Source organism: Balaenoptera musculus, chromosome 2 (assembly GCF_009873245.2).
Source record: "Balaenoptera musculus isolate JJ_BM4_2016_0621 chromosome 2, mBalMus1.pri.v3, whole genome shotgun sequence".
Lineage (NCBI taxonomy): Eukaryota > Metazoa > Chordata > Mammalia > Artiodactyla > Balaenopteridae > Balaenoptera > Balaenoptera musculus.
The window spans coordinates 112,286,664-112,299,930 of record NC_045786.1 but is presented as its reverse complement, the minus strand read 5'-3'; the positions used below and the strand labels follow the sequence as shown (position 1 = coordinate 112,299,930).

Here is a 13,267-nt window from a genome sequence, read left to right as displayed (position 1 = left end):
TCATGCTGGATGTATTCCTTTTCTATTGCGACTTTAACAAATTACCAGAAACTTAGTGGTAGGTCAGAAGTCCAACACAGGTCTCACTGGGCAAAAATAAAGGTGTAGGCAGGTTCATGTTCCTCTCTGGAGGCTTCTAGGAGAGAATCCGTTCCCTTGCCTCTTCCAGCTTCTAGAGACCACCACATTCTCTGGTTTGTGGCCTCCTTTCTCCATTCCAAACCAGCAACATCCTATCCCTCTAACCTTTATTCAATCCTCCCATCTATTTCTGACCACACCCAGAAAAGGTTCTCTACATTTGAGCACTCATGTGATTAGATTGGGTCCACCTGGATAATCCAGGCAGCTTGCCCCATCTCGGGGTCCTTAACCTTAATCACATCTGAAAGTTTCTTTTGCCATGTATGATAACTATTCACAGACTCTGGGGATTAGGCTGTGGACATCTTTGGGGGCTATTATTCTGCCTACCACACCGGAACTGAGACTGAGGTCTTTATTTTAAGAGGGAAGTTTGAAATGGTAAAAAGAGAGGTGTTTAGTATTGGGGAATTTGGTTTTTGTACTTGAAATAGGCAAGATGCTTGTTCTGGTAGGTAAACTAGTTCCTAGACGCCAGGTATGTGGTTTCTAGATGCTAAAAAGTTACTGAGAAAGAGTTTAGCTGGTAGCTAAAAAAGCTTTTTAGCTGAAAAAGATAAATTTCAGTTGTGTCAAGACACAGTGCCAAGATACACCCAAAGATGTTTATTGACCTAAACATTTAGACTAGAGAAAATAGGATAGTAGCATGACTCCTGGGTTCTAGGTATGATGATGGCAACAGAGGTAAAAGGGAGAAAACCCTAAATATTTTATCTTATACTGCCTGTAGCATTAGCACGTGTTTCACCAGGAACTCTTAGATTAGAATTCAGCGGTAATATGTTCAGAACTGGTTTCTGAATTTTAACTGTCTTAATTCTGTCTCTTCATCCATAATTGCCAGGTAGTCCATGTATGCATTACAATATGGGGCTAGTTATCAGTGTCACACTTGCAGTATACCATGAATACCATGCTTCAACCACTTGAGCTAACTGGTAAAAAAAGACATGGTCCTAATTATAAATATTATAAATAATATTTATTTAAATATTATAAGAAAATAAGAAAAAGGAAAGAACTTAGTACTTTTCTGTAACAGGTTTTGAGTGCCTACTGTGTTCCAGGCATGGTAGTAAATCTTTTTTAAAGGATTTAAAAAATTATATAGTCATATCTAAAATAATATCTGATAATAGGTTATAGCCTGAACACTAAAGAAAAAGAGGAACAAAGTAGTATATTCCAGTATTTTATACTCAGTATTAACAGAAATTAGTAAATGAGATGGTAAATATTAGTGCAACTTTTATCTGGTAGCTATTTTACCAGATAAACTAAAACTTAAAAATTAGTTTTGCAGTTGATAAAACTAAGAAAAAGAACCCTATACTTCAAATTTTAAAACCTTCTACTTGTTCCTTATATGTCTTATTTTTAAAAATAATAATAAATCTATTTGGCTGAATATAGTATGACTTGTTCTGTAAATTGGTATATAGCTAATAATTAACATAAACAGTCTAGAGGGAGTTTCTTGGAAATGTGTAATCTAAATTCTATTTCTAGGTTAAGATGAAATCAGCCACCCATATGACTCTGTTTCTTTTACTATAATCAAATTAAGTTTGTATTTTATATATCCATCTAACCGTTCATCCATCCAACAAATTTGTATTGAACTCCTGTCATGGGAAGAGCACTATGCTAGGCCCTGTAAAATATTTAACAGACATTTTTACTTTTTATTTGCAGTTCTAAACTTATTTCCAATTGTTGCATTGAGGACTTTATTATATCAGCTATCTGTCCTGACCTGCCGCTTTAGCATCTAATCTCTGTATCTTAAAAATTTTTATTCATCTTTCTACGAAGTGAAAAGTCTTCCTTTGATCCCTGTCCCCTAGCAACTCTTTCTCCAGAGGCAACAAATGTGTTATTTTCCAATATATCTTTCCAGGTCCATTTAATATATCAAGCAAATATGTATATATATTAAGCCCCCCATACATATTTTAATGAACTTTTTTTAACTTTCTCATTCTTTCTTATGTCTGCATACCATTCCATTGTATGAACACACCATAATTTTGTTTAATCATAGACATTTCCATTAATTTTAACATTATGCCATTCCTAACAAAGCCAAACTAAAGTTTTTGTGGGGTTTTTTGTTTTGTTTTGTGAATTTTTGGCTGCGTTGGGTCTTCGTTGCAGCGCGCAGGCTACTCTTTGTTTCTGTGCGCGGGCTTCTCATTGTGGGTGGCTTCTCTTGTTGCGGAGCACCGGCTCTAGGCGCGCGGGCTTCAGTAGTTGTGGCTCGCGGCCTCTAGAGCGCAGGTTCAGTAGTTGTGGCGCATGGGCTTAGTTGCTTCGCGGCATGTGGGATCTTCGCGGACCAGGGCTCGAACCCGTGTCCCCTGCACTGGCAGGAGGGTTCTTAACCACTGCGCCACCAGCGAAGTCCCTAAAGAGCCTTATATTCAAATATACTTGTGGGATATCTTCCTAGAGATAGAACGTTTATGTACATTTGTAATTTTGGATAAATATCACCAATTTGCCCTTTATAGAGATTGTGCCTGTTTCTCCGGACTTACCAACATATGATGGTGATCTTTGCAAATCTGAAGGATGAAATGTGTCATCTCAGTGTAGTTTTAATTTGCTTTTCTCTTATTATGAGTGAGGCTGAGAATCTTTTCATATGTTTAAAAGCCATTTATATTTCTTTTTCTGTGTCTCTTAGGTTATTGTGATTTATTAGTATATGATAGGGAAATAGGAAATTATATATTAGGGAAATTATCCCTTTGTCAGTGAGTTGCAAATAATTATTTTCCCAGTTTGATATTCATCTTCCAACTTTGTGGTAGCTTTTGTCATGCAGAAATTTTTAATTTTTATTTTATAGAATTATCTTTATGGATTCTGGGCTTTGTGTTATGGTACTTAGGCTTTCCCCACTCTGAGATAATTTTTTAAATTCTCCATGGTTTCCTCTAACAAACATTCTTGATCATTACAAGTTCTAAACCGTTTAGTGCATTGGCTCAAGTTTCCTGTTTCAATTTATATCTGAGCTAGATTAGCAAATCAGTCCCATGGAAATATACAGTAGTACAATAGTAAGGAGCTTGGACTCCAGAGTTGATAATTTTGGCTTTTCTGCTTCTGGGCTGTATGACCTTGGGCAAACTACTTAATTAACCTCTCTGTGCCTCAATGGCTTCATCTGTAAAATGGAAGTGATAAATAGTACTTTGTTGTAAGAATTGCATGAGATGATTCACTTAAAGCCCTTAGCACAATGCTTGACAAGCTGGAAGCATTCATTAAATGTAAACTATTACTGTGATAATGATGATGGCCATAGACATTCTTTCAACCCCTCCTACCATCCCATAATTCATGACTATCCAAGTGGATGGATAAAAAATGAATTCCAAATTTGCCAACATTACTACTTCAGCATTAACAATCCAATCTCCTCTAAGCATAGTAGTTCTCAGCCTTGGCAGTACATTAGAATCATCTGAGTAGATTTTTAAACCCCAGACGTCTGGGTCCCTACCCCAGAAATTGTTTTAATTAGTCTAGGGTATGACCCAAGCATCAGTATCTTTCAAAAACCCCTCTGGTGATTTCAATGGGCAGCTAAGGTCTAGCACCACTATCCTAATACTAGGCCAATGGTTTCAGATATTCATTGCTTCTAAAGAACAATATATATAAATCTTTTATAGGCAAAATGCCATGAATTAGAAAGACATTAAAAAGAGATCATAGAAGAGTTGAGACAGGTGTCAGGTAAGGATACTAAGGAAAGGAGTTACGAAGTTGAAGATACTCCTTGTATATATTTATAAGACACCTTTCTCAGCTATACTCTAAATACTTGTATCACTGCTACTTAGAGGTAAGGGACATGAAGTGTTTATATTTGTTAGATGTGTTAACTGAAGCATGGAGATAGGATTTGTCAGCTCTTCAATTGGACAAATTTAAGATTCGTATTACTCCTATTGCTTTTCTGGATAATTCTCAAAAACTATTATTTCTGATCATGCGTTATGTATCTTATCCCCATACACATTTTAGCAGTTCAGGAGGGATTTGTAATAGTATTTTAGCTCATTTACAGATACAGTGCAAGTAGGGTATACAAGAAAATTAGATATTATCAAATCTACAGAAAGAGCAGTGTGGTCTAAAGAGACTAGACAAAGAGTCAGGAGGCCTAGATTTCAGTTCCTGAGCTTCCATTTCCTCAGCTGCAAAATGAGAGAATTAAGAGTTCCCAAAGGTTTCTTTCAGTTCTAAGTAATTACTGTCTCACCAAACCACCTAAGTAAAGCCTTTCTTAATCAGTCAATAGAAGACAGGAAAAGTATACTAGCTCAAGCTTTTACAAATATATATATTTCATAGTCTTGTTTTATCTTTACCTATCCAAGGCAGTATACCTTCTCAAATATTAAACTAGGTCTTGATGATATTAGATTGATATATGCCCTAACTAGTATATTTACATTTTACATTTAAGTGGGGGCTACTGGTGTCTTCACCCAGAGAGGTGACAGAGGGTGGAGGGTTGCATCTTGAGACTGGGGAGGATATGCTGGAACATGAGCTTTATGTTGCCCTTCAAATCATGCCCTGCGGATAACTTCATTTAGGACCGACCCTGGGTCCCGCTTTTATTGTACATTTTCTTTTAATCTTTTCTACTTCTCTTTTTGCATTATATTACTCATGATCATTAGGACTCACACAATCCTTGTATTGTTTGTCTTTACATCATCTCTTACCTACAAGACTGTACATTTTTTGAGGCCAGGATACATTTATATTGTATCCCTTACATGAGCTAGTACAGTGTCTTGGCACATAAATGGAGGACAAATGTTTAACTGAATTAAATTATTAAAAATTTAAATTAATTTGTTTCTCCTTTTTTCCTTTGTGATACCCTAACTTTTATAGTTTCCTTTACAATATTTCCAATTTTTTTTTACACAATGTCCTATTTTATGACAGTATCCTTTACTTTCTGAATACAGCAATGAGCTTTTCACTCTCAAAAGTCTAGAAGTAGTAGTAAAGCAAGGAGGTGATCATGATACCAAAATATGAAATAAATATTAGGTAAGTTTTTAGTAGTAAATATGTAGGATAACTTTAAGAGAAGTGTTACTTTGAGGTAGCTTAGGTATGCTATCAATTTGATCAAACATTATAAACATATAAAAACTAAACCTTTTAATATATTATTTATAATTTACTAAACACGTTCTGAAATAACTATGTATAACATTGGTTAATTATCATAAATTAAAATAAATCCTATGTATGTAACTCAGAGAACCGAGTTATGATGGTATTGAAATCTGAGTATGGACATTGAGATGATAGTATTTTGAAGTAGAATAAAATTTCCATTTTAGGTTAGTATAAAAAAAAGAATCCAGTTGTTAAAAAATTTGTATTTAATAAAAGTAAAATCAACATTACTATTTTTGATGGTGATTCTAACAAGATTATTTTAGCAGCTTAGCAAATAGTGAGATCTAAGAAAGATAAATACTGTATAATCAAATAAAATTTCATCTATTTTTAGCTTAACAGTTAAGGTGGGATTTTGAATTGTGAGAGTGATGCTTCAATATCAGTTGAAAATTATCTATCCTCCTTGTCCCCATTTTTTGTAGGCTCTAAGTTTTTCACCTGGGAAATTACTTTCTATGAAGGGAATTCTATATTGTCACTCAGTGTACTAGTTGGAGGCCAGTTTAAAACACCAAATCTTTGCATGCATAATTTTTTGAAGACCTTATCCAGGCTAAGGAATATACTTGCTACTCAGAGCATTTCCAAGCCTCTTTGACTTCTGTATCTGTACACTAAGGTGCATTAATTTTATTAATGATTTTTGAATCACAAAATTTTATTTTGCTAGCCACCATAGAAGTATCTTAAAAGAAGTTTAAAAATAATAACTCTTGAGATTGGGATAGATTCCTTACACTTTCTGCTCCAATGTACATATGTACTTAATTTGAAGATACAAAGATGATCCCACATTGTTTTTACAACTGAGATCATTTCATAGTATCAGTAATTAGTTACATCCTTTGTTGAAGGACTTCTTCAAACTTATTGTCTTTTAGACCCATTCTTACAGGTTAGTCTGCAAATAAGCAAATGTCAAGGGCAGTAGCAAAAATGACCATTTAATACAAAGCTGGCAAACATTTGGAGTTATTTGTAGTTTTGAAAACTTTTTACTTCAAAAGTCACACGTATTATATGCATTAAAATTAGTTCCACAAATGGAAATCATAGATATGGGACAGTTGTTTTAGGGGAAATTTCACTAGTAAATTCATAATCTTTAAAATTCTGAGTAATTGAATTAAATACTGATCCCTTGCATAATATATTCAGCGGCGTATTCTAAATATTACTTTTTAAAGGTGTGGTTTTTAGTTTTAAATATGAGCGGGTCCTATAGGCATGATGACATTTTCTGACGTATACTTTCTTGGTCTTTTCCTGTGCTAAGACTTTGAATTGTCCTAAGTATTAAAGAGCACGGTGTCAAGAAAGGTATTTTCAAGACGAATGTTTACACAAGCAAAGTATTTTTTTAGACAGGTGAATTCTAATTCTGAAGAAGAAAATTTCAAAATACTGTTCACTTCTTATTCCTCATCTCTCTTCCCATCCTTAAAATACAAGTTAAATCTTAATTGGAATCCTTTTCCCATTGTGGAACCAAGCGCTGGTGTCAGACTTGAAGAGGAAGGCTTTACTTTGTTAGCTATTTGTTTGAAACCCCAGCGCTCTTCCCAGATCTTTGGGCTGATAATCGCAAACATGGAGGATGCTTCTGATTCTTCACAAGGGGTTGCTTCATTAATTAATAATGTAGCTCTCCCAGGCTCTCCGCCGTCTCTTCCTGTATCAGTGACAGGCTGTAAAAGTCATCGAGTAGCCAATAAAAAGGTAGAAGCGAGAAGTGAAAAGCTCCTCCCAACAGCTCTTCCTCCTTCTGAGCCGAAAGTAGATCAGAAACTTCCCAGGAGCTCCGAGAGGCGGGGAAGTGGCGGTGGGACGCGATCCCCCGCGAGGAGCCAGGCCGTGGCAGCTGGAGAAGCGGCGGCCGGCGGCGCGGCGGGGCCGGCGAGAAGCGACCCCCCGGGGGGACAGAGCCTCCCCTCGCCGCCTTTGTAGTTGAGAAGGTGGAGAAGTGGCAGCCGGCGTGCTCGCAGGTGAGGGGCTTGGTGTGGTCGCTCGGGAGCCGGCCGGCGCCGGCAGAGAAGTGTAGGCGAGCGGGCGAACAAAGCGGAGCGGCGCCGGGGTCCGCCCGCAGCGAGCTCCCTCGCGGCGTCGGGTCGGCCGGCTGCGCGCCGAGCACGTTGTGAGCCCCGCGGCCGCTGCGGCGGCGGGCAGGGAGCGGGCGCTGGGGGAGGGGGCCGCTGCCGCTCACGCACCGCCTGCGCGCGGCGGGGCGTTCGGTCCCATTGTGAGCCGGCAGCCGGGCGTGCGGAGGTGGGGCGGCTCCGCTGGCTCAATACCCCGACCGCGACAGGAGCGACCTCGGCTCGGGTGGCAGCCGCGGCGCGTCAATCACACAAAAGGCAGTCGAGCTTCCCCCGGCGCGCGGACCGGCCCACGCCGCCGCCGCCGAGCGCTCCCCACCTTACGGTTTGCCTTTCCCTCCAATTTTGATAGGGAAGCGGGGCCGGCGCGGGCGGCCGAGGGTCCGGGTGAGCCCGCGGCCGGAGACGAGATGCCGCTGCTACACCGAAAGCCGTTTGTGAGACAGAAGCCGCCCGCGGACTTGCGGCCCGACGAGGAAGTTTTCTACTGTAAAGTCACCAACGAGATCTTCCGCCACTACGAGTAAGGGCCGGGCCGGGCGCGGGGGGTGCGAGGGAGTGTGGGGACTCCCTCCCCAGCGTCCTTTTGTCTCTCTCCTTTTCCAAGCCCCGGGTTTCTGGCGGGGCGACTGGAAAGTGACGGGTGGCCGCGGGCCCGCGTTTCTCTGGCCCCCGCGTCCGACACGGTGACTGCGCGGGGCCCCCGGGAGGCCTGATCGGCCGAGGCGTGCGTGGGGAGAGCCGGCCGGGGCAGAGGAGGCTGGGGTCCCTGGCCGGCCGCGGGGACAGCTTCTAGTCGCGGCAGCCGCCCGGCCGCCGAGCGGCGGAAACTCCCCGCCTCGCCCCTCCCCGCCGCGGCCACACGCGCGCTCCGGGGCCAGTTCCGGGATCCCCGCCCGGCGGCCGAGGGGATCCCCGCTCGGGTCAGCGGCATGGAGTCGCGGTCCCCCGGTCCGGGGAGGGAATCCCTGCCCCCGGGGGCAGGAAACGGCCGGGCTGGGCGTCGTTTCCTCGGTCGGGAGTGGAGCCTGACGTTGGAGCTGCCCGGGGTAGGGGCGGGGGTGGGGTGGGAGCGGAGTTGAGACTCCGGGGAGGGGGCTCCCCGGCAAGCCCGGGACGCTAGAGCCTCCGCCGGCCGCCTCTGGTCCGGTGCGGCTAGGCCTCGGAGTGTGCGAAGCGAGCCGTGCGCTCTGTCACCGCCTCTTCTCGGTGACTAACTCCTGGCCCTGGGGAACTCGGCGTCTCCGCCCCCGGGAGACCGGGTGAGGAAGAAGTCGGGACTGGGCGGGGGAAAAGGAGGGGGAGAGAGCAAGGCCCTGGGCGCCCCCTCGTTTTCACTTTTGCGTAGCCCGGAGCGCGGCGGTGGGAGTTGGGGGAGGGGGCTAAGACAAGTTCAACTCCAACCCCAGCCAGCCTCCTCTTTATCCCCCTGCGCTTGGGGCCGCCTGACATGTGCCACTCGCTTTTGTTTTGACAAGAATCCGGAGCTGCTGCCTGTGTAGTTTCAACCCCTCAATTTTTAGTCCCTTGCCTGGTTTATCCCGAGAGATCCCCTTGTCCCGTGACACCAAATAACGGGGCGTTTTAGAGCTCTGTGTTTAAACAGGATCTCCAAGTGAGAACCTGAATTGATCAATCGCTGAAACAGCCTGATCCTCCCTTTTTCTTATGCTTTATCCTCGCCACTCAGAAGGAGTCCCTTTGTGGCTTAGAAACCAAGTGTTATAGCAACCAAATAAATTGGGTGTAGGAGGCACCTTTTCTGAGTGGGGGCTTGCTGGAGGGAGGGCGTTAAGCAAACTCTGCACCTGTCTGAGAAATGACTAGTGAAGTTAGAAAGGACAGTTCCTTTGAGCTTTTATTTTAAGCAAGCCTTCTCTTTTCTTCGGCTCCACAGAAGGAGTTACACGTAAACATGTCATATCTAGAGAAGTTTTTCAGCAGACAGTACTTTTAAATAGGAGTGCACATCTTACTCTGCTCCTGTACAGACTTGTTTTGTTACTCAAATAGAGTTCAGTCTTATAACTACCTAAGTGAATTTGGATTAAGTAACTTGACAAGGATGATGTCTTATTTTTAAAGAAGATTTAGGTTAAAATCCTTGGTAATTCTGAATTTTTTCAAGAAGTTGTATTTAAAAGTGCCAACAAGATAGGAAATGGGCTTAAATTTAAACTTTTCTGCTTTTATGTAAGCAGTCTTATCTTTTTGAGACACTCCTCTCACTTTAGAAGGGAGCATAAATATGGCCCCTAGCCTCTTTGAATTTGAACACTTTTCAGATACTTAGGTTCTTGATGATAAAGGAAGAGATTTTTGGTATTCCAAACCTACCTTCCATTAACGTTAAGGAACTGTGTCCCCTGTAGTCTTATGACATTAAAATTTAAATGTTTTGTTTTCTCTTTGCTCTGTGCTGAAGCGTTTGGGTTTTTGGAAATTACAAGCAGTTTAGGAGAGGTGATTGGTTTGGGAGCAAAGATATTTAATCATTTACCCTGACCAAAGCAGAACTACTGATGTTCTTAGCTATTAACGTTTATGACTTGGAATTGGCATAAAACTGGAAGAAGACTGCCATTTAATTGTGTTAAAATTTGGATTACTTTCTCTTAGATGATTACAAAGAGATCTTTCTAAAAATACATTCATGGTGGATGGTATATGGTGGTCTGCAGATGATGGTAATCTGACCCTTGCCACAAGTCTGGAGAAACTATGAAGGAAACATCTGTTTTCACTAATTCATTGAATCACAAATTGGTTTATGTGAATTTGTTTGAAGATTATCCTTTAAGTACATTATTTTGAATATTTTTCTTTTGTATTTGTCTGAAGATCACTATGCTCACCTATTTGCTCATGTTTTTGATTTCTTGAATATAACTTTCTCTAATCAGTCTCAAAGAGTTTTACTATACCTCCGCACCTTTTTCACTTCCCAGCATAATGCAAAGTAACTGCCTCTAACTCTGGTTAGTACAGGTTGCCAGTGACCTTTTAATTGCTAAATAGTGTTTTGTGTGTCTTACCTGATATTATAGCCTAACACTTCCTCCTTTGTCCTTCTAGCAGCAACGGTCACCCTCCATTTTATCTAGTGTAACATCTGCAGTTATTGCATGGTAATACAATGTATTTGTTGCATCACATTTTCTCTTTTCCTAGACCCTGAATTCTTTGAGACAGGGACTATGACAAGATGGTTACTTGGTGATTATACAGTTCAAACTCCTTCATTTTGTTTTTGTTTTTTTTAACTATATGCTCTTTAACTAATTGCTAGCTCTTGTTTGACCTGCTTTCCATAAATAAAGAAGACTTATTAAAAATAGCACATTAACTGTAGGTGAATGCATAAAGTGCAAAAGAATGAAACTGGGCCACTGTCTTACACCATACACAAAAATTAACTCCAAATGGATTAAAGACTTGAACATAAGACCTGAAACCATAAAACTCCTAGAAGAAAACATAGATGGTAAGCTCCTTGACATACGTCTTGGCAATGATTTTTTTTTTTTAATTTGACACCAAAAGCAATAAAAGCAAAAATAAACTAGGGGGTGGGACTACGTCAAACTAAAAAGTTTCTTCACAGCAAAGGAAACCATTAACAAAATGAAAAGGCAGCCTACGAAATGGAAGAAAATATTTGTAAATCTTATATCTGACAAGGGACTAATACTCAAAATACATAAAGAGCTCATATAACTCAATAGCAAAAAAAACAAAACAACTTGATTTAAAAATGGACAGAAGATCTGAACAGATATTTTTCCAGAGAAGATATTCAGAGAGCCAACAGGTGCTCTACATCATTAATCATCAAGGAAAGGCAAATCAAAGCCATAATGAGATATCACTTCACACATGTTAGAATGGCTCTTATCAAAAAGACTAGAAATAACAAGTATTGGGGAGGATGTGGAGAAAAACAAACCCTCATGCGCTATTGATAAGAATATAAGTTGGTGCAGCCATTATGGGAAATAGTATGGGGGTTCCTCAAAAAATTACAAACAGAACTGCCATATTGATCCAGCAATTCTATTTCTGGGTATTTATCCAAAGAAAACGAAAACACTAATTCGAAAAGATATATGCACCCCCATGTTCATTGCAGCATTATTTATAATAGCCAAGATGTGGAAACAACCTAAGTGTCCATTGATGGATAAATGGGTGAAGAAGATGTGGTACATATACACAATGGAATATTATTCAGTCTTAAAAAAGAATGAAATCTTGCCATTTACAGCAATACCTATGGACCTCAAGGGCATTATGCTAAGTGAAATGTTGGACAGAGAAAAGCAAATACCATATGATCTCACTTATATATGGAACCTAGGGGAAAAAATATAAGAAAAACGAAGCTCGTAGATAAAGAGAACAGAATAAAGTGCATAGTTTAATCTTTTAAAGGAAATAAAAATTTATTCTGTAATTTAGTTAGCAGACAACAATTTTGTTTAAAAAATTTTTTTTTCTTTTTTTGTCTGTGGATTGTTCAAATAAGGAGCAGTCAAGTCTGAATACCAGAAATTCTAGATTTGTGGGCTAGGAAAATGGTTTGTATTACCTAGTGACTTTAATCTCCTTAATAAAATGACTTCTTTTTTTAGGCATTTAGACTCTTGGAATTGGAATGTATTTCCCATCTGTGAGTGAATCACACTTCATATACAGTGTAGGAGTCTCTTCCACAACATCACTGACAGACCAGCTTATGTTTCAACCTGGCTGTCCAGTGAAAAGTGTTTGACTAATTTATAAAGCATCCTGTTTTCATTGTTCATCAGCTCCTCACTTGTTAATTCAGTCCTTTCAACTGTCCTCTTTTTACAGATGAGGAGGTTGGGATTGAGGAAGGAAGAATAAGTCCAAGATCAGTTCAAAAACTACCTATCTAGCAATTGGTGACACTAGAGTTCTCACTCACATACCTAAGACTCTAGAGTTTGTGTTCATATTTACCATCACGTAGTGCTTATTATATTCTTCCTAATATTTGTTAAAGTTTGCATAAGTATGCACCAAAAACATAGGGGCATTGCTTGGAATTCAAGCTGGCTGCCTAGATCTTTGTGTAGGTACCATTATCTACAGTCTGCTCAGACATTTGACTTTTTTTACTACACTCCCAAGTGATTAAATTCTAGATACTAGATGTAAAAACCAGAATGCCATTAATTTATAGTAGGGAAAAATGTCCTTCACATAGACCAGTCCCCAAACTGATAATCAGCTATGTATGAAATCTAGTTATTATCAGAAGGCCCTTTCATGAGAATAGGGTTTTCAAGGAGAGTAGGATAATCTTAATAGCTAGCGTCTTCAAATTAGATGTTCAGCTCCTCTTTAGGAATAAGTCTGCCACATGGCCCAGGTATTTGGGTCTATGAGTCCTTTTTCTGTGGATGGTATAACAGAGATTCCTAAATACTTTTTTTTTTTTTGCGTTTTAACCTTTTATCTGCTTAGCAGGCTACCATGTTTCTTTTCTGCAGACGGAATATATCTATCAGTTATCTATAACACGCCACTCTAAAACTTAGTGGCTCAGACAGCCATGCATTTTGTTTGCCCACTATTCTTTGGGTTGCCATTGTGGTTTCTGCTCGTCTCTCTGTGCTCTTTCATTTAGGTGAAGTCAGATGAAGTCAGGCTTGGCTGAGGCTAGATGGAGTAAGAGGTGGCCTCAGTCATATGTCAGGGACCTCAGCTGGGATGGCTTTTCTTTGTGTGTGTGTGTGTTTTCCAGCTTCATTCAGGTATAATTGACAAAT

At 40.4% G+C, this 13,267-nt stretch overlaps 2 protein-coding genes across 3 annotated transcripts in view; both read left to right on the top strand.

Annotated features, from left to right (window-relative positions):
• Positions 1-6,672: 6,672 nt before the first annotated feature.
• On the top strand, positions 6,673-7,356 carry LOC118890059. The gene has a single exon (XM_036842339.1). The coding sequence runs from the start codon at positions 6,712-6,714 to the stop codon at positions 7,321-7,323; it is 612 nt and encodes a 203-aa protein (XP_036698234.1). The 5' UTR covers positions 6,673-6,711; the 3' UTR covers positions 7,324-7,356.
• The window catches only part of BAZ1A (bromodomain adjacent to zinc finger domain 1A), a 92,253-nt gene continuing 85,952 nt past the window's right edge, over positions 6,967-13,267 (top strand). For both annotated transcript variants that reach the window (XM_036842338.1, XM_036842337.1), the window contains exons 1-2: positions 6,967-7,361; positions 7,825-7,995. In XM_036842338.1, coding sequence (XP_036698233.1) covers positions 7,883-7,995 — 113 coding nt within the window. In that variant the 5' untranslated portion in view covers positions 6,967-7,361; positions 7,825-7,882. The remainder of the gene's footprint in view (positions 7,362-7,824; positions 7,996-13,267) is intronic.

Bases quoted from the DNA above. Each gene is read 5' to 3' on its own strand.
- LOC118890059 (XM_036842339.1), top strand. From the start codon at position 6,712: ATGTTTACACAAGCAAAGTATTTTTTTAGACAGGTGAATTCTAATTCT.